Genomic DNA, 19738 nt, shown 5'->3' on the forward strand with positions numbered 1-19738 from the left:
CACACAAAAAAAATAAAGATAAAATGCCTGCGCCCAAAAAAGTTGTGGGGGGGGGCAAGCGGCAGCACCCCTGGGGGGTCTAGGGTCACACAGCTGTGCTGTGGACCCCAGACACCCTACTTAGGGTGATGCAATCAAACTTTTTTATATCCCTGCCTAGCCCAACCTTTCCGTAGCCTTTCCCTAATTATCTGGCTGATCAAATGGGGGGTGCTGGGGCACAGATGGGGTGATGCTGGCTCAAATCCACACGTGCACTGCAGCGCTCCTCTCTCCTCCGATCCAGGACACAAAAGGAGGATGAGAGGAGCGTTGCCAAGATTTGAACGTCCCGCCGCCCGCCCACCTACCAATCAGAGGCGATCCTGAGAGGTGATGTCACCATCACCTCTCAGGATTGCAGGATGGTGATTGGTGGTGTATTATCACACCACCGATCACCATCCTGTTCTGGGTTATCGGGTCCTCAGTGACCCGAATAACCCGGAAACGCAGCAAACCGCAGGTCTGAATTGACCTGCGGTTTGCTGCGATCGCCTAACGGGGGGCTCACAGGACCCACCGGCGCATTAGCCCCAGGTGCCTACTCAATGATTTGAGCAGGTACTGGGTTCCGATCACCGCCCGGCGCGCGGCGGTGATCGGAAATACACACGGCGTACAGGTACGCCCTGTGGCCTAAAGAGGTTAAGAAAAATGCTGAGTTGTCAAACACGAAAATAAGATGAAAGGAAAAAGGTCAAGAAGAACTTTCATAGACATGATGAGATAAAAAACTAGAAAGTTAGATGGCAGTACCGGATTTCTAGGCACTTGTCCAGCTCTTCTTTATCTCATAATATAAATGTTTACCCATTGGTAGATGTGGTTACTAATTTTTAACTCTTTAAACAACCATGGGAAAACAATGGTAAATTTCAGGTCACAAACAGATGGGTACCCAAAAATTGAGCAAAGAAAAACTAAAATTATGGGTGATCTAAATTAAGACTTAACTTTTATTACACAGTTAAAATGTTGACCCAATAAAAGCGATTAATGAAAATAACACACAGTGGTGTTGGTGCAAAACTGCTGTGTCGTACCAAAGAAAAAAGGAGGGGGGGAGGGGGACACTGGGTCTCTACCCCTAGAAATCCCTCCTCTAGTGTACCTCTGCACAGGGGAAACGTACAATCACCCTCGACAGGGCAATCCCACTGTGTTAGTCCTCCCTCCTAATGTGTCCCTTGACGTCCCTCCGCTGCGCCAGTTGACTGCCCAGGGGATCTCTGTGTTGGGATCTGAGGCTTGTGCCGAGTTGGAGGGCTGAGACCTGGGTGTATGGGAAACAGGCCTCCTAAAGCCTGCTTATGGACTCGACGAGGCAGAATTGCCAGCAGGGTGTGAACTAACACACAGGAGATAAGGTGACCTTCTTGCTTTATGAACTTTTCGTGTGTGTGAACAAACACCAAGACTGCAAAGTGTCTTGCGTTTCGTGCTATACCTTGTGTGTGAATAAACACTGAAGTTTTGCTTTACAAACTGGTTTTTGCCTCTGTACTGCGTCCGCTTACCCTGCCTACCAGAGAGAATCCCTACAACAACCATTGATTGGACTGTGAATCCACATAAAAAACAAGAATCCGACATCTGAAAATAGTGGTCAGAATTTTTTAGAACAAGGACTACCATATCACCTTCGGACGTGCAACCCACACAAGTCCTCCCCCCAACAACCCAGTCAAATATTGAAATTATCCTCCAAAACCCTGCAACCAGCGGAAATGGGTTTCAGGGTGAGGACATTGGAAGACCACTGCATCACGTCTCTGATGATGACAAAACACAGGTGCCAACTGCTGCGGCTTTCTGCAGTCTGCAGACCGACAAGAAGGGCAGGGGTAAAGAGTGGGTGGAAGATGATGTGGAGGGTGATGAAATACTAGACCCCACATAGAATCAAGGTCATGCGAGTGACCTCTCTAGTTCGGAGGAAGAGGCGGTGGTCGCACAGAGGCACCAGCACAGCAAAAGAGGGAGCAGGGTGCAAAAGCGTCTGTTACATTCTTGGGTGACATTTTACTATTTTTGCCGTGAATAAACCCCTGCTCTGCATAGTTGAGAGGGACTTAAATTTCTAAAATTCGTCTTTAATTGACGCGCGCCACCTCTTTTCATTCGATCCTTCCGCTTTAACAACTTGTCCCACATTTCCGCTCAATCCCATTTCAGCCACTGACCTCCCTTGGATGTGGTATCCCTTTTTCACACTCCCTCTCCGGCGTGGAACCCTGATTCGCAGCGAACCGTGATCAACAAGGTAGGCGCAGAAAAGAACATCGAAAGTTGATAGAGATGATATTCAATTGGATCGTGGACGTCACAGGGACGTGCGATCAGGCAAAAGTTATCTAGAGTCAACAAAGCGGCAGCAGGGCCACTCCTGGCTAACGTTTCCAAATCCAAAATACCGCAGTGACATTCCCTGTAATTTTTTATTAATCATTACAAAAACAGGGCATCTTAAGAGTCCTGTATTGTTATTTATCGTCACTACCTGGGAGTGGGTAATTGCTGCACGCCCCCTCCTTAACTTGGAATCTTATGCTTCAATACTTTGTCCCACATTTCCGCTCGATCACATTTAATTTCATCCATTGACCTCCCTTGGATGTGGTATCTCTTTCTCAGGCTCCCTCTCCGGCCTGGAACCCTGATTCCCCGACACCCGTGATCACCATGGTAGGCGCATAAAAGAACATCGAAAGTTGATAGAGCAGATATCCAATTGCATCGTGGACCTCAAGGGGACGTGCGACATGGTTGAGCAGTATGTGTGCACTGATTGGGTCTGCCCCCTTCAATTTCTGGGTCTCCAAATTGGGCACATGGCCTGAGCTTGCCCTTTACGCCTTGGAGGTGCTGGCCTGCCCTGCAGCCAGTGTATTGTCTGAACGTTTGTTTAGCATGGCTGGAGGGGGTTATCACAGGTTATATTTCCCAATTTTTGGGGTGTACCCTAATTTAAAAAAAAATATATAAAATGAAAACCAAAAACCAGTGTTGGCTACCACCTCCTCCACCGCCGCTTCCACCTACACCGCAACATCCACCGCCTCCTCAACCTCCTACTCCATATGGACCTCCTCCTCCTAGATCAAGATTATTATATTATTATTTTTTTTATGTATTTTATGTTATTTGAAGTAATTTCCCTATCCACATTTGTTTGCAGAGCACTTGCCATGCTCTTAACAACATTTTGCTGCCATTTGCAGCCCTCTAGCCCTTTCCATTAGTTTTTTAGAGTCATTTTTGTGCTCAAAAGTTCGGGTCCCATTTGACTTAAATGGGGTTCGGGGTCAAGTTCGGGTCCCAAACTCGAACTTTTTGTGAAGTTGGCCGAACCCGTCGAACCCGAACATCCAGGTGTCCGCTCAACTCTAGTCATCAGTATCTGAATGGTGGTGGTCTGACACCCGGGATCCCTGCTGATCAGCTGTTTGAGAAGGCAGCGGCACGCCTGTGAGCCCCCATTTACTTCTATGGGGCTGAGCTGCACCTCGGCCACGTGACTGATGAACGTATCGTCACATGGCCTAGGAAAAGCAGAGAGAAGGCCACGGCTCTCACAGGTGCCTTCTGAAACAGCTGATCGGTGGGGGTCAACATTAAAATCTCAGAAAACCCCTTTAAGACCTGTGCTAAATGATGGTGCTCTGACAGTGTGGAGTCCTTATGAGTTAATATTCATGGAGCAGGCAATAACAATAAACTATTAATTGGGATTTGTTATAAATTACCAAAAAATCTGAACAGGCCAAGAAATAAATGCTGCAACACATAGGAAAGCAACTAGACATAATGGGGTCCTTATTGTGGGGGATTTTAATTATCCTGACATTAACTGGGACATTGGAGGTTATTTATCAAAGCCCGGCGTTTTACACTGGTCTTTGGTACACTCTGAGCTGCCAGAGGATGCGCCGAATTTATGATGAGACGCATCCTCCAGCAGTCCATGTCACTAGATTGAAACCTACTCCAGTCCCCAACTGCCCCCTCCTCACTCCTCCTCCAGACTGAAGAGAGGAGGGCTGTTTTAACACCTTATAACTCAGGATTGTAAGCAGCTGATATGTGCCTTATCTTGTTTGAAAACTGGCATTCCAAGTGTCCAAAGAAGACCAGAATTATCGGCATTACCTCCGCTACATCTGAAGATATAGCTGTTGGCTGAATGCAGCTGAAAATGAATGTAAAAGCAGCTTTCACTGCTTTCACTTTCAACCCAATTTCTAACAGCAATATCACCCAATGTAATGAAGATAATCCTGTGATTCTGGTTTTGTTTGAAAGCTTGGAACGCCAGATATGAGCAGCTAAAGTAACCTTCCCACCCCCTTCCTTACCCTGCTGACCAAGTTCTGCTGGGGCTGAACTGTCCTTTTCTCAAAGGCGGAGCTCGGACAAAACTGTTAGGTGGTTAAATGTGATGGACAATGTCTCTTATAATGAGAGGCGTAAATAAATTAATCTAAAACAATTACAGGGGTTGTCCTAGCGATATGCCCCCATTGTCTCAGACAATACAGTACAGGGCAGGCACATACAGAACTGAAAGAGGTTGAACTTGATGGACCTGTGTCTTTTTTTCTAGCTGTGTAATCATGTAACTAACTGCTGGGGGGAAATGCTGCTTTATCACGGTCTGATAGTAGTACATAAATGTAACTGTAAACCCTGACAGGTTTGTAGGGAAGTTCATATTCATATTACAGTCATAGGTGTGCCTTGCCCCTTTTCTTCACTCTACTGCCTATGTCCGCTCCCACACTGCTGCCGATTGCTGCTGGATTGCAGGGTGGCCGTAAGCCCTGGAAACTAGCAGTTTAGAGTACGTCCCACTGAAAGAGGCAACCTTGACGTGGTGAGTGGGATTATGCCTTTTGATCAAAATGCACACTAATGCCTCTTGCATAAGCATGCAGTATAGGGGGCAGTACACTGACTATTGCGCTGAGAAGCGAGGTTAATTACATCAAAGCATAGCTTGTGGATGTGCGATCCAGTTCTGTTTTTCTCCATTTGATATATGAAAAAAAGGATTCAAGCCAACAACTGAGGCAATATGGACAATCACAATACATTAGTAAGTGCCCATGATTAATATAAAAAAATAAAATAAAATCAGACATCATATAGTACATGACAACCTCTTTCTAACAAAGCTAGAACCAGCCCTGTACCTCACATGGTTCCAGAGATGTCCCCATTCATTGCTCTGCTAGATTTATATCAAGCTGACAGCTCAAGGGGAGTGTCTTTTCTGCTGCAGCTCAGGGGGCGTGTCTCAGCTCTGCCTATCACAGCTCAGGAGGCAGTTGAAGGATGAAACGGAGCATGTGCGGCCGTCTCAGTGAGCAGGACAAAGAAATAAGAAGAACAAACAGCAGGTGGCGCTATACAGATATATTTCATTAAAGAACTCAGTGGCTATGCTAAAAAAAATTATTATATGCAATTACAAAAGTATTCAGATCCAGATGCTGGTCTGAAAACTGTAGAATATTTTTTGTGTGACAACCCTTTAAACTTTGTCTACATGATAGATGCAACTTGCTGAAGTAAGACAATCCCTTTAACTAGCAACAATAGTTGAAGGGTTTTTCCAAGACTTCAATATTGATGATCTGTCCTATAGGTCATCAAATTTATATCAATGCATGTCGGAAAACTGAGACCCCCGTCAATGAGCTATTAGCACTATCAAGGGCCACTATAACTAATGCAGAGAAAGGTGCCAGAAGCATACAGCTCTGTCCACGGCCTAGTGGTCGTGCCAGGTACTGAAGCTCCCATACTGAAAAGGGAGTTGAGCTGCAGTGACCTGGCACAGCAACTACTTGGTGGACAGAGCTGACTACTTCCGGCTCTACACATTGTGTTAATTCAAGTGGCTGCAGCTCCAGCTAGCCGCTAATCGATGGGGGTGCCAAGTGGCAGACCTCCACCAACCTGATATTGATGGCCTATCCTAAAGATAAGTCATCCATATCAAAGCCCTTGGAAAACCCCTTTAAGTTCACTAACAACGGTCTGAGTTACATCTCTCTGCACATCAGGTGGCAGCACTCTGCAGGACACTGAGAAAAGCACATCCCTTTATGTAGGGAATGTGGGGTTTTATTAAATATTACGGGTATATGCCATGATATTAAAGGGGGTGTCCAGGCGTACAATATTGATGACCTGTCCTAAAGATAGGTCATCAATATCTCATCAAACCCCCCCCCTCACCTGAAGAAGGATGTGACACTACGTTGCACGTTGCGGCCACTTCCTATGCCAGTGACGGCAGTCATTGGTCACATTACCTATGTGCAGCTTAGCCCCATTTAAAGGAGTTATCCAAACTATAAAACATGCCCCCCAATGCCCGGGCCATTCATATAGATTATACTTACCCCGCTCCCATGTCGCTCCTGATCCCTGCACGGTTGTCGCTGCATCTCCCCGTCACGCAGATCAAAACATCCAGCAGGGGAGAGCAACCAATAGTAGGCCGCGATGGGGACGAGCCCCACAATACTAGTGAGATGCAGCAGCGGCCATGCGGATATCAGGAGCGACGCGGGTGCCAGGGAACGGGGTGCCCGGGCATGTTTTATAGTTTGGATAACCCCTTTAAAGGGGTTTAGAGCTGAACTCAGACATATCCCCATCACCGGCTCTGATGGGAGGTCTTTAGCGCTGCCCTAGGCGTTTTACAGGCTAGGGCAGCGCTAAAGCCCACCCATTAGTTCTGGTGACACTGCTGGGCAGAAGCCTCCGCCTAGCAGTCCCTATGGAGAGCCCTGTACGTCACCGAATCTGCTAAAAAAACTTTTATTCTGCGCGATTCAGCACAAGGCAAAGGAGAGTTTCGGAGCACGAAATGCTCCAACGCTCATATTAGGGGGAAGCTGCCTGGGTGGAAACGGGAGTATGTCCGGGTTCAGTTCTGAACCCAGACAACCCCTTTAAAGGGTTTCTGTCATCAGAAAAATGGGTATTAACCAGGGTCGCAATTTAAATCACTAGTCAGTAAGGCTTGATTTAAATCATAGTTTTCTACATAAAGACTAATTCTTGCTGGTATAACTTATAATATGCAAGTAGATGAAGATTTTTAAAATAACTTTTCATATTAGTTTGATTAGGTTGATTCTGTATTCATAGGTTTGTAGAAGTTATGTAGGATTGAAGTATTTTTCTCAACTCTGTTCATGTTATAACATTTTTGCTGTGAAGAAGAGGCATGTGATCTCTGCTGAGTCAAATTCAGTTTTGAGAACTGCAAAAGTAAACCAAGCATCTGTGATAATATCTTGTAGGCAGAGAAACTGCCCAATAATCTTACAAAAACCTCTGGAAGAGCATGACATTGAGAATGGATTAATGGAATTTATTTACCAAAAAAATTACACATATAGAAACATAGAATGTGTCGGCAGATAAGAACCATTTGGCCCATCTAGTCTGCCCAATATACTGAATACTATGGATAGCCCCTGGCCCTATCTTATATGAAGGATGGCCTTATGCCTATCCCATGCATGCTTAAACTCCTCCACTGTATTTGCAGCTACCACTTCTGCAGGAAGGCTATTCCATGCATCCACTACTCTCTCAGTAAAGTAATACTTCCTGATATTACTTTTAATCCTTTGCCCCTCTAATTTAAAACTATGTCCTCTTGTAGCAGTTTTTCTTCTTTTAAATATTCTCTCCTCTTTTACCTTGTTGATTCCCTTTATGTATTTAAAAGTTTCTATCATATCCCCTCTGTCTCGTCTTTCTTCCAAGCTATACATGTTAAGGTCCTTTTAATCTTTCCTGGTAAGTTTTATCCTGCAATCCATGTACCAGTTTAGTAGCTCTTCTCTGAACTCTCTGCAAAGTATCAATATCCTTCTGGAGATATGGCCTCCAGTACTGCGCACAATACTCCAAGTGAGGTCTCACTAGTGCTCTGTAGAGTGGCATGAGCACCTCCCTCTTTCTACTGGTAATGCCTCTCCCTATACACCCAAGCATTCTGCTAGCATTTCCTGCTGCTCTATGACATGGTCTGCCTACCTTTAAGTCTTCTGAAATAATGACCCCTAAATCCCTTTCCTCAGATACTGAGGTTAGGACTGTATCACTGATTTTATATTCTGCTCTTGGGTTTTTACGCCCCAGGTGCATTATCTTGCACTTATCAACATTACATTTTAGTTGCCAGATTTTTGACCATTCCTCTAGTTTTCCTAAATCCTTTTCCATTTGTTGTATCCCTCCAGGAACATCAACCCTGTTACAAATCTTTGTGTCATCAGCAAAAAGACACACCTTACCATCGAGGCCCTCTGCAATTTCGCTGATAAAGATATTAAACAATATGGGTCCCAGAACAGATCCCTGATGTACCCCACTGGTAACAAGACCTTGGTCTGAATATACTCCATTGACTACAACCCTCTGTTGTCTGTCCCTCAGCCTCTGCCTAATCCATTCAACAATATGGGAGTCCACGCACAGCCTTATTCTACATAATTAAAAAACAAATCTTTATTTCATGATGGAATAACCTTTGGATGGTAATATATTTTCCTCAAAAAGCATTTTATATAAAAAAAAAAATCGGATTTAAATCAAAAAAATCGGATTTAAATCAAAAAAATCAGATTTTTTTATTTTTTTTTTTAATCATTGATTTTTATCCACCCTGGTATTAACCTGGCTGACATTAGCAATGTGCTAATGTCAGCTGAACATAACTATATTAGTCCCATGTCACTATGTGCCGCCGTTATTTAGAAAAACAAACTTTTATAATATGCAAATGAGCCTCTAGGAGCAGGGGGGGGGGGCATTGCACCTGCTCCTAGACTGACGTTCCGTTCGCTTACCTCTTTCCACGCCCTTCTACACTTGACTGACAGGGCCAGGCCAGCATTGGTCTCCTGTCTGGCGCAGGCTCAGTGAGGGAAGGATGTTCGCTGGCAGCCGGCTTCCTCACTGCGAAGCATTCAGCGCAGGCGCAGTGAGGAAGCCAGCTGTCTGCGAACGTCCTTCTGTCACGAGGGTATCAAGAGCCACGTCTGACTCCATTTTACCCGGGGTCAGGAAGTCGCAGCGGGTGGCTGCGCGCTCTATATCTAAAGATCACGTTGTTTCTTAGTGATTGTTTTCTGTGTTTGCCTTGCTATCCTTTTTGTCTCACTCAGGGATCCGTAGCTTCTCCTCCTCAGCTGTTTCTTGTCTGCCACTCCCAACCTCCTTATATTCTCCCCTCACACTTCTCTAGTTGCCAGTTATAGAGCTTCCTGCCTGGACATCTATACTGACCCACTGGAGTTGTGAATCCTGGTTGTCGTTCCAGAGTGCTTCCCTCCGGATCCCTGTGGGGCTTCTTGTTGTCTCCTGTTGTCGCCCACCTGGGATTATATGTTGAGTCTGTGTTGTCTGTCCTCCCCTTGGTGTTTTCCCTTAGAGCTAGTGGTGCGGACTAGTGTTCCCACCGCCCTGTTCACTATCTAGGGCTCAGCTTAGGGAAAGCCAAGGCTTTAGGCACGTGATCGGCGTACGGGTGAGGAACCCGTCTAGGGACGTCAGGGCAGCCAGGTGCCAGCCGCAAGGTGAGTCAGGGGTCACCATCTTCCCTCTCACTTGGGCAGGGCCCTCCTCGTTCCCTCCCTCTGTGTCACGTATGTGATAGTCACGCCGACCGTGATATTATAACTGGCCATTACTTTTTGAGAAAAAAAAAAATAAAAAATTTTTTTTTTGTTGTTTTTTTTTCTCTACTTAGAATCCAATATGGATCCTATTGCTGCCTTGGCAAAACAGCTTCAAGGCCTGTCTTTGGAAGTGGCAGGATTGAAGGCGTCTGTCCTCCAACAACAGCAGCAAATGCAGCAGACCGCACTCCCAGCGGTTGCTATGGGTAACCAGGTTGTTACAGAACCCAAGGTTGCTCTTCCTGACAGATTTTCTGGGGGAAGGGACAAATTTGCTACGTTCCGTGAGGCCTGCAAATTATATTTTAAGTTGCGCCCTTACTCCTCAGGTAATGAAGAACAGCGGGTAGGGATTGTCATTTCCCTGCTTCAGGGGGACCCGCAATCCTGGGCGTTCTCGTTACCCCCTGGTTCTCAGGCTCTTCTGTCAGTGGAGGGATTTTTTGGGGCTTTGGGTCTCATATATGATGACCCTGACCGAGTCGCCCTGGCTGAGTCGAAGTTACGGAGACTCCTACAGGGAGAGCGGCCAGTAAAGGAGTATTGCTCAGAGTTCCGTAGGTGGGCTACGGATACTCAGTGGAACGACCCGGCTCTCAGGAGTCAGTTCTGCTCTGGGTTATCTGAAAGGGTTAAGGATGCACTGGCGCTGTATGAGACCCCCCTTTCCCTTGATGCTGTTATGTCCCTCTCTATCAGAATAGATAGACGTCTTAGGGAGAGATCGAAAATTCCTGAGCAATTGGTTACCTCTCCCAAGCAACAGTTAGTCTGTACTGACTTAGATGAGCCTATGCAGCTAGGCGGAACTTCTCGTCAGGTCCGTCCTCCCGAGGTTCGCCGTAGGGGGGGGCTTGTTTTTTCTGTGGGGGGAAGGGTCATTTCATTAATGTCTGTCCCTCCTTTCTCAAAAACAAAAGACCGTCGGAAAACTACTAACCCCAGGCTGTGCAGAGGATGTCAGCCGGGGGGTATACGTTTCCTCCATACGAACATCTCAATTTGTGTTACCAGCGGTTATTGTTTTTGGTGTTAAGACGGAGTCTATTTCTTTTTTTCTAGACAGTGGAGCAGGGGTAAACTTGATAGATGCCCATTTTGCCCGCACTATGGGTTTGTCTCTCTGTACGCTGCAGAGACCCATTCCCGTATTCGCTATAGATTCTGCTCCTCTGTCTCAGAGAAACCTCACCCACATTGTTCATAATTTACACCTTCGGGTAGGGGACCACCATAATGAGTGTCTTTCATGTTACGTTCTGGAGGGCCTTCCCTCTCCTGTGGTATTGGGTCTTCCCTGGTTGGTAGCGCACAATCCAGTGGTGGATTTGCAGGCCAGGGAGATATTGGAGTGGAGTGAGCATTGCAGAGAGAATTGCTTAAATAACAATTGCTTAATCGCCTCCATAGCTCCCCTACCTACATTTATTTCGGACTTTGAGGACGTTTTTTCTGAAAAGGGTTGTCAGAAGCTACCACCTCATCGTCCTTATGATTGCCCGGTTAACCTGATTCCCGGTGCAAAATTACCCAAGTCCAGGTTGTATAATCTTTCGGGTCCCGAGAGACAAGCCATGAAAGATTATATCTCCGAGAGTCTGGCTAAGGGACACATCAGACCCTCTTCTTCACCCGTGGCTGCAGGGTTTTTCTTTGTTAAAAAGAAAGATGGGGGCCTGCGTCCTTGCCTAGATTTCCGTGAGCTAAACCGGATAACCATCCGAGACCCATACCCTCTTCCTCTCATTCCTGACCTTTTTAATCAGATTGCGGGTGCTAGGTGGTTCTCCAAACTTGATCTTAGGGGGGCCTACAATCTGATTCGTATCAAGGAAGGGGATGAGTGGAAGACAGCATTTAACACCCCTGAGGGGCATTATGAAAATCTAGTTATGCCTTTCGGTCTGACCAATGCCCCTGCTGTCTTCCAACATTTCGTTAATGATATTTTTAGTCATCTCATCGGCAGGTTTGTAGTTATATACCTAGATGATATCTTAATTTATTCGGCTGATCTGAAAACACATGAGGTGCATGTCAGGCAAGTACTGCAGGTCCTACGGACGAATAAATTATATGCGAAAATTGAAAAATGTGTCTTCGCCGTTCAGGAATTACAGTTCCTGGGATATCTATTATCTGCTTCAGGTTTTCGTATGGATCCTGGGAAGGTCCAGGCAATTTTAGATTGGGATCTTCCTGAGAACCTTAAAGCCCTACAACGATTTTTGGGTTTCGCAAATTTCTATAGAAAGTTCATTAAAAATTATTCAGTGATCGTTAAACCCCTTACCGACATGACTAGGAAGGGGACTGATTTTTCCAAATGGTCTGACGCCGCTAAAAATGCGTTTTCCTCTCTAAAGGAGAGGTTTACCTCGGCACCTGTTTTAATTCAACCTGATGTCTCCCAGCCTTTTATTGTTGAGGTAGATGCGTCAGAGGTGGGAGTGGGGGCTGTATTGTCTCAGGGTCCGTCTCCTGGCAAATGGCGTCCTTGCGCTTTCTTTTCCAAAAAGTTATCTTCTGCAGAGAAGAATTATGATATTGGAAATAGGGAACTGTTGGCGATTAAACTGGCGCTTGAAGAGTGGCGTCACTTCTTAGAGGGAGCAATCCACCCCGTCACGGTGATTACGGATCACAAAAACCTTCTGTACCTAGAATCGGCTAAGCGTCTCACCCCTAGACAAGCTAGGTGGTCGCTATTCTTTACCAGATTTAACTTTGTAATCACCTATCGTCCTGGGGCAAAAAATACCAAGGCAGACGCATTATCCCGTAGTTTCCCTGGAGGGGGTAATGTTAGTGATCCGGTACCTATTTTACAAAGAGGAGTGGTTGTCTCTGCCGTACACTCTGTTCTAGAGGGAAAGGTGTTAGAGGCCCAGGGGGACGCCCCGGCCTCTTGCCCCTCAGAGAAATTGTTTGTACCGTTAAACCTGCGTCTTGAATTATTAAAAGAACATCATAATTCGGCACTTGCTGGGCACCCGGGTAGTAAAGCAACCTTGGAGCTATTATCTCGTCGTTTTTGGTGGCCAAGGTTGCGTCAGGATGTAATGGATTTCGTGTCTACTTGCTCTACTTGTGCACGCGCGAAAGTCTCTCATACACGTCCAGCAGGGTCTTTATTGCCACTTTTCATCCCCAATAGGCCATGGACACATCTGTCAATGGATTTCATCACTGACTTACCGTTGTCGGCGGGTAAAACAGTTATCTTGGTAGTAGTAGACAGGTTTAGCAAAATGGTACACTTTATTGCGCTACCCGCACTTCCTAATGCTAAAACTCTTGCTCAGGTGTTTATCAGTGAAATCGTGAAGCTTCACGGGGTCCCTTCCGATGTGGTTTCGGATCGGGGAACCCAGTTTATTTCTAAGTTTTGGAAAGCTTTTTGTTCCCGTTTGGGGGTACACTTGTCCTTTTCCTCAGCTTTCCATCCTCAGTCGAATGGACAGACTGAGCGTACCAACCAAAACCTAGAAACATATTTAAGGTGTTTTGTGTCTGAAAACCAAGAGTTGTGGTCATCATATTTACCGTTAGCTGAGTTTGCCATAAATAATCATTATCAGGAGTCCACTGGCAAGTCACCATTCCTTGGTGCATACGGTTTTCATCCCCAATTTTGTACTTTCAAAGAGGGGGGTTCTTCTGGGGTTCCCGAAGAGGAAAGGTTTTCTTCATCTCTTTCATCGGTGTGGCAGAAGGTGCAAGTTAACTTGAAAAAGATGAGTGGTAAATATAAATGCATGGCCGATAAGAAACGGTCGCCAGGTCCGGACCTAGGAGTGAATGACTATGTGTGGTTGTCTACTAGGAATATTAAGTTGAAGGTTCCCTCTTGGAAACTGGGCCCTAGGTTCATTGGTCCCTATAAAATAGTAGCCGTCATTAACCCTGTGGCTTTTTCGCCTGGAGCTACCTCAGACTTTTAAGATCCATAACGTCTTCCATAAATCGTTACTCAAGAAGTATGTTCCACCTCTAGAACCATCACCGCTGCCACCTCCTCCTGTTATTGTGGCTGGTAATCTGGAGTTTCAAATAGCCAGAATTGTTGATTCTCGTCGGGTCCGCCGCTCTCTCTTCAGTATCTGGTGCATTGGAGGGGTTACGGTCCCGAGGAAAGAATGTGGGTTCCAGCGTCAGAGGTAAACGCCAACAGGTTAATTCAGGCTTTCCATGCCTCTCATCCGGAGAGACCCGGTCCTGAGTGTCCGGAGGCCCCTCGTGAAAGGGGGGGTACTGTCACGAGGGTATCAAGAGCCACGTCTGACTCCGTTTTACCCGGGGTCAGGAAGTCGCAGCGGGTGGCTGCGCGCTCTATATCTAAAGATCACGTTGTTTCTTAGTGATTGTTTTCTGTGTTTGCCTTGCTATCCTTTTTGTCTCACTCAGGGATCCGTAGCTTCTCCTCCTCAGCTGTTTCTTGTCTGCCACTCCCAACCTCCTTATATTCTCCCCTCACACTTCTCTAGTTGCCAGTTATAGAGCTTCCTGCCTGGACATCTATACTGACCCACTGGAGTTGTGAATCCTGGTTGTCGTTCCAGAGTGCTTCCCTCCGGATCCCTGTGGGGCTTCTTGTTGTCTCCTGTTGTCGCCCACCTGGGATTATATGTTGAGTCTGTGTTGTCTGTCCTCCCCTTGGTGTTTTCCCTTAGAGCTAGTGGTGCGGACTAGTGTTCCCACCGCCCTGTTCACTATCTAGGGCTCAGCTTAGGGAAAGCCAGGGCTTTAGGCACGTGATCGGCGTACGGGTGAGGAACCCGTCTAGGGACGTCAGGGCAGCCAGGTGCCAGCCGCAAGGTGAGTCAGGGGTCACCATCTTCCCTCTCACTTGGGCAGGGCCCTCCTCGTTCCCTCCCTCTGTGTCACGTATGTGATAGTCACGCCGACCGTGATACCTTCCCTCACTGTGCCGAATACTGAACGGGACGGCACAGGCGCGAGATTTCCCCGGCAGACAGGAGACCAACACTGGCCTGGCCCTGGGCGTGGAAAGAGGTAAGAAGGGCGTGGAAAGAGGTAAGCGAACAGAGCCTCTAGGAGCCTCTAGGAGCAGGTTCAACGCCCTCCCCCTCCTGCTCCTAGAAGCTCATTTGCATATTATAAAAGTTTGTTTTTCTAAATAACATCGGCACATAGTGACATGGGACTAATATAATTATGTTCGGCTGACATTAGCACATTGCTAATGTCAGCCAGGTTAATATCCATTTTTTTTAATGACAGAAACCCTTTAAAGGGAACCTGTCACCGGGATTTTGTGTATAGAGCTGAGGACATGGGTTGCTAGATGGCCGCTAGCACATCCGCAATACCCAGTCCCCATAGCTCTGTGTGCTTTTATTGTGTAAAAAAAACGATTTGATACATATGCAAATTAACCTGAGATGGGTCAGGGTCAGGGACAGGACTCATTATTATTATTATTATTATTATTAATATTATTAAAGCGCCATTCATTCTATAGCGCTGCACATATGAGAAGAGGTATACATACATAATACAGACAATTGCACTAATCATAAACAAGACGAGTTACAAACTAGTACAGAAGCAGAGAGGGTCCTGTCCGTGAGGGCTTACAATCTACAGTACAGACCAAAAGTTTGGACACACCTTCTCATTCAAAGAGTTTTCTTTATTTTCATGACTATGAAGGCATCAAAACTATGAATTAACACATGTGGAATTATATACAAAACAAACAAGTGTGAAACAACTGAAAATATGTCATATTCTAGGTTCTTCAAAGTAGCCACCTTTTGCTTTGATTACTGCTTTGCACACTCTTGGCATTCTCTTGATGAGCTTCAAGAGGTAGTCCCCTGAAATGGTCTTCCAACAGTCTTGAAGGAGTTCCCAGAGATGCTTAGCACTTGTTGGCCCTTTTGCCTTCACTCTGCGGTCCAGCTCACCCCAAACCATCTCGATTGGGTTCAGGTCCGGTGACTGTGGAGGCCAGGTCATCTGGCGCAGCACCCCATCACTCTCCTTCATGGTCAAATAGCCCTTACTTTCAAAGTTTTCCCAATTTTTCGGCTGACTGACTGACCTTCATTTCTTAAAGTAATGATGGCCACTCGTTTTTCTTTACTTAGCTGCTTTTTTCTTGCCATAATACAAATTCTAACAGTCTATTCAGTAGGACTATCAGCTATGTATCCACCTGACTTCTCCTCAACGCAACTGATGGTCCCAACCCCATTTATAAGGCAAGAAATCCCACTTATTAAACCTGACAGGGCACATCTGTGAAGTGAAAACCATTTCAGGGGACTACCTCTTGAAGCTCATCAAGAGAATGCCAAGAGTGTGCAAAGCAGTAATCAAAGCAAAAGGTGGCTACTTTGAAGAACCTAGAATATGACATATTTTCAGTTGTTTCACACTTGTTTGTTATGTATATAATTCCACATGTGTTAATTCATAGTTTTGATGCCTTCAGTGTGAATCTACAATTTTCATAGTCATGAAAATAAAGAAAACTCTTTGAATGAGAAGGTGTGTCCAAACTTTACTGTACATGGTATGGGAGAAGGACACAGTAGGTGCGGGTGAAGTTAGTCATGGCGGTATAGAGGCAGCAGGGTCACTGGTTGTAGGCTTGTCTGAAGAGGTGGATTTTCAGGTTTCTTTTGAAAGATTCCACTGTAGGTGAGAGTCTGATATGTTGGGGTAGCGAGTTCCAGAGTGTGGGGGATGCCTGGGAGAAATCTTGGAGGCGATTGTGGGATGAGGTGATAAGAGGAGAGGAGAGAAGGAGGTCTTGTGAGGATCGGAGAGTGCATGTGGGGATGTATTTGGAAAGTAGCTCAGAGATATAGGGAGGGGACAGGTTATGGACGGCCTTGTTATGGACGGTATGTATTTGTTAGTACTTTGAAGTGAATTCGCTGGGCAATGGGGAGCCAGTGAAGGGAGAGGCAGAGGAGTAATAGGGTGAGAGGTGGATTAGTCGGGCAGCAGAGTTGAGGATAGATTGGAGGGGTGCGAGAGTGCTAGATGGAAGGCCACAGAGGAGAGTGTTGCAGTAGTCTAGGCGGGAGATGATGAAGGCATGTACAAGCATTTTCGCAGATTCAAAGTTAAGGAAAGGGCGGATGCGGGAGATGTTTTGAGTTGAAGGCGGCAGGTGGTGGAAAGAGCATATCTCAGGTTAATTTGCCTGTGTATCAAATCATTTTTTTTTACACAATAAAAGTACACAGAGCTATGGGGAAATGGATATTGTCGATGTGCTAGCGGCCATCTAGCAACCCGTGTCCTCAGCTCTATACACATAATCCCGGTGACAGGTTCCCTTTAAGGCCCCTTTCACACCGGCGAGTATTCCACGCGGGTGCAATGCGTGATGTGAACGCATTGCACCCGCACTGAATCCTGACTTATTCATTTCTATGCGGCTATGCACATGAGCTGTGATTTTCACGCATCACTTGTGCGTTGCGTGAAAATCGCAGCATGCTCTATATTGTGCGTTTTCCACGCAACGCAGGCCCCATAGAAGTGAATGGGGCTGCGTGAAAATCACAAGCATCTGCAAGCAAGTGCGGATGCGGTGCGATTTTTCACGCACGGTTGCTAGGAGACGATCGGGATGAAGACCCGATCATTATTATTTTCCCTTATAACATGGTTATAAGAGAAAATAATAGCATTCTGAATACAGAATGCATAGTACAATAGGGCTGGAGGGGTTAAAAAAATAAAATAAAAATTTAACTCACCTTAATCCACTTGATCGCGCAGCCCGCATCTCTTCTGTCTTCTTCTTTGCTGTGTACAGGAAAAGGACCTTTGATGACGTCACTCCGGTCATCACATGATCCATCACCATGGTAAAAGATCATGTGACGGACCACGTGATGACCGGAGTGACGTCACCACAGGTCCTTTTCCTGCACACAGCAAAGAAGAAGACAGAAGAGAAGCCGGGCTGCGCGATTAAGGTAAGTTACATTTTTTATTTTTTTATTTTAACCCCTCCAGCCCTATTGTACTATGCATTCTGTATTCAGAATGCTATTATTTTCCCTTATAACCATGTTATAAGGGAAAATAATACAATCTACAGAACACCGATCCCAAGCCCGAACTTCTGTGAAGAAGTTCGGGTTTGGGTACCAAACAGGACGATTTTTCTCACGCGAGTGCAAAACGCATTACAATGTTTTGCACTCGCGCCGGAAAAATCGTGCATGTTCCCGCAACGCACCCGCACATTTTCCCGCAACGCCCGTGTGAAAGAGGCCTAAGTGAACGGGCCAGGACTGCAATACCAATCACAGCCACTATACAACGCACAGAGCAGTGTTGGTATGCTTTGAGGAGGCCACTGTGCTCACTTGACAGCTGATCGGTGGGGGTGCTAGGAGTCGGAATCAGATCATGATGACCTACCCTACAACCACAGGCCAATAAAGTTTGGTACGTTCAAATCAAATCCGCCTTCCCAGAACCATATTGTCAACCAAAGCACACTATAAACTTCATTGCAAAGGGATAGATTTATCAAAACTGGCGTAAAGGAAAACTTCTTTAGTTGCCCATAGCAACCAATCAGATTCCACCTTTCATTTTTAAGAGCTCCTTTGGAAACTGAAAGGTGGAATCTGATTGGTTGCTATGAACCACTAAGCCAGTTTTCCTTTACACCAGTTTGACAAACGTGGTAAATAGGTGCCACCGTGTACACAGATACACACCCTGTCCATATAGCTGAACCTATAGAAACCATCAGTGACTACACACAGCATTGGGCCTCACATGAGAAAACTGGTGCAGGCCAAAGGAGATGGAGCCTGTTGCCCTTAGCAACCAATCATCTTCTCGCTTTCATTTTGTCTTGGTTACCAAATAGAAGCAATGGTTTGATTGGTTGGTAGGGGAGCTCCTCCTCTCTTTGCTTGCATTAGCTCTTATATATGCAGCATTACCCCCATTACATATATGTGACAGCCGTCACCTATGACCCAGCGGCAGGTGCGCCCTGGAATCAGCAGTCACATACAGAACCCAGAGCCCCGGTAACCCCGCGCCGGGCGGCAGTAACTCACGCGTTGCCCACGTAGATCCGGGGGAAGACCTCGTTGAAATGCTGGGAGGGGAGGCTGTAGAAACCGCCATCGTTGGCCAGGAGCTCATTGAGAGCCTGCACGGAGATCTCATAGTCCGACATACCCGCGGCCTGTGACCCGCCCTACACCCGAGCCGGGTGGCCTGCTGCCTGTGACCCGCCCTCCTCGTCCTCGGCGGGGGTAGGCGGACTCCCGGGATGGCAGGCTGGTCGCTGTGCTCTGCACGTCGTCAGGGGCTCTGCCGTGTGTTATATATCAGCACATTGTCCCTGACCCCAGTGCATTGTCACTCAGCCTGGCTGTCCTCTGTATGCTGCTGCCCAAATCCTGCCAGGTGACAGCACTTTACAGTGCCCATGGTGCCAGCACCCCTAGGGCTGATTCACAATATAACTGTTTAAAAATGCACTATATATATATATATATATATATATATATATATATATATATATATATATATTAGAGCAGTCCCATGTAAAGGGATCCAGTTGTGTGCATTTGGTGCCCAGCCAGCGTCAGCGATAAAGGAGGCGCTATGACTCCCATCCTCCAGGAAGCCCCCTGGAGAACCCAGCTATTAAACGTTCAGCCTGCTTCCCCCAGAACGCAGTAGAACATGGAGCCCATGGCTCCATGTTTTTTAAGTAACTGGCTATACAGCTCTCATAGCTGTGTGGGTAAGGCTACTTTCACACTTGCGTTCAGAGCGGATCTGTCTGGTGTCTGCACAGACGGATCCGCTCCTATAATGCAGACGAAGGGATCCGTTCAGAACGGATCCGTCTGCATTATAGTTCAGAAAAAATTCTAAGTGTGAAAGTTAGTCAGACGGATCCGTCCAGACTTTACATTGAAAGTCAATGGGGGACGGATCCGTTCGAAATCGCACCA

General features: G+C 46.3%; 1 protein-coding gene and 1 long non-coding RNA gene across 2 annotated transcripts in view; one reads left to right on the forward strand and one right to left on the reverse strand.

Moving 5' to 3' along the window:
- DUSP3 (dual specificity phosphatase 3) overlaps positions 1–19059 on the reverse strand; it is a 134504-nt gene extending 115445 nt beyond the window's left edge. The window contains exon 1 of the mRNA XM_040435962.1: positions 18827–19059. Coding sequence (XP_040291896.1) covers positions 18827–18948 — 122 coding nt within the window. The 5' untranslated portion in view covers positions 18949–19059. The remainder of the gene's footprint in view (positions 1–18826) is intronic.
- Positions 857–19168, forward strand: LOC121003968. Its single transcript, XR_005779633.1, has 3 exons — positions 857–867; positions 1985–1990; positions 19032–19168. It is a non-coding gene; the product is annotated as an uncharacterized LOC121003968 (long non-coding RNA).
- Positions 19169–19738: the final 570 nt, after the last annotated feature.

Source organism: Bufo bufo, chromosome 6, assembly GCF_905171765.1.
Source record: "Bufo bufo chromosome 6, aBufBuf1.1, whole genome shotgun sequence".
In the NCBI taxonomy this organism is placed as follows: domain Eukaryota; kingdom Metazoa; phylum Chordata; class Amphibia; order Anura; family Bufonidae; genus Bufo; species Bufo bufo.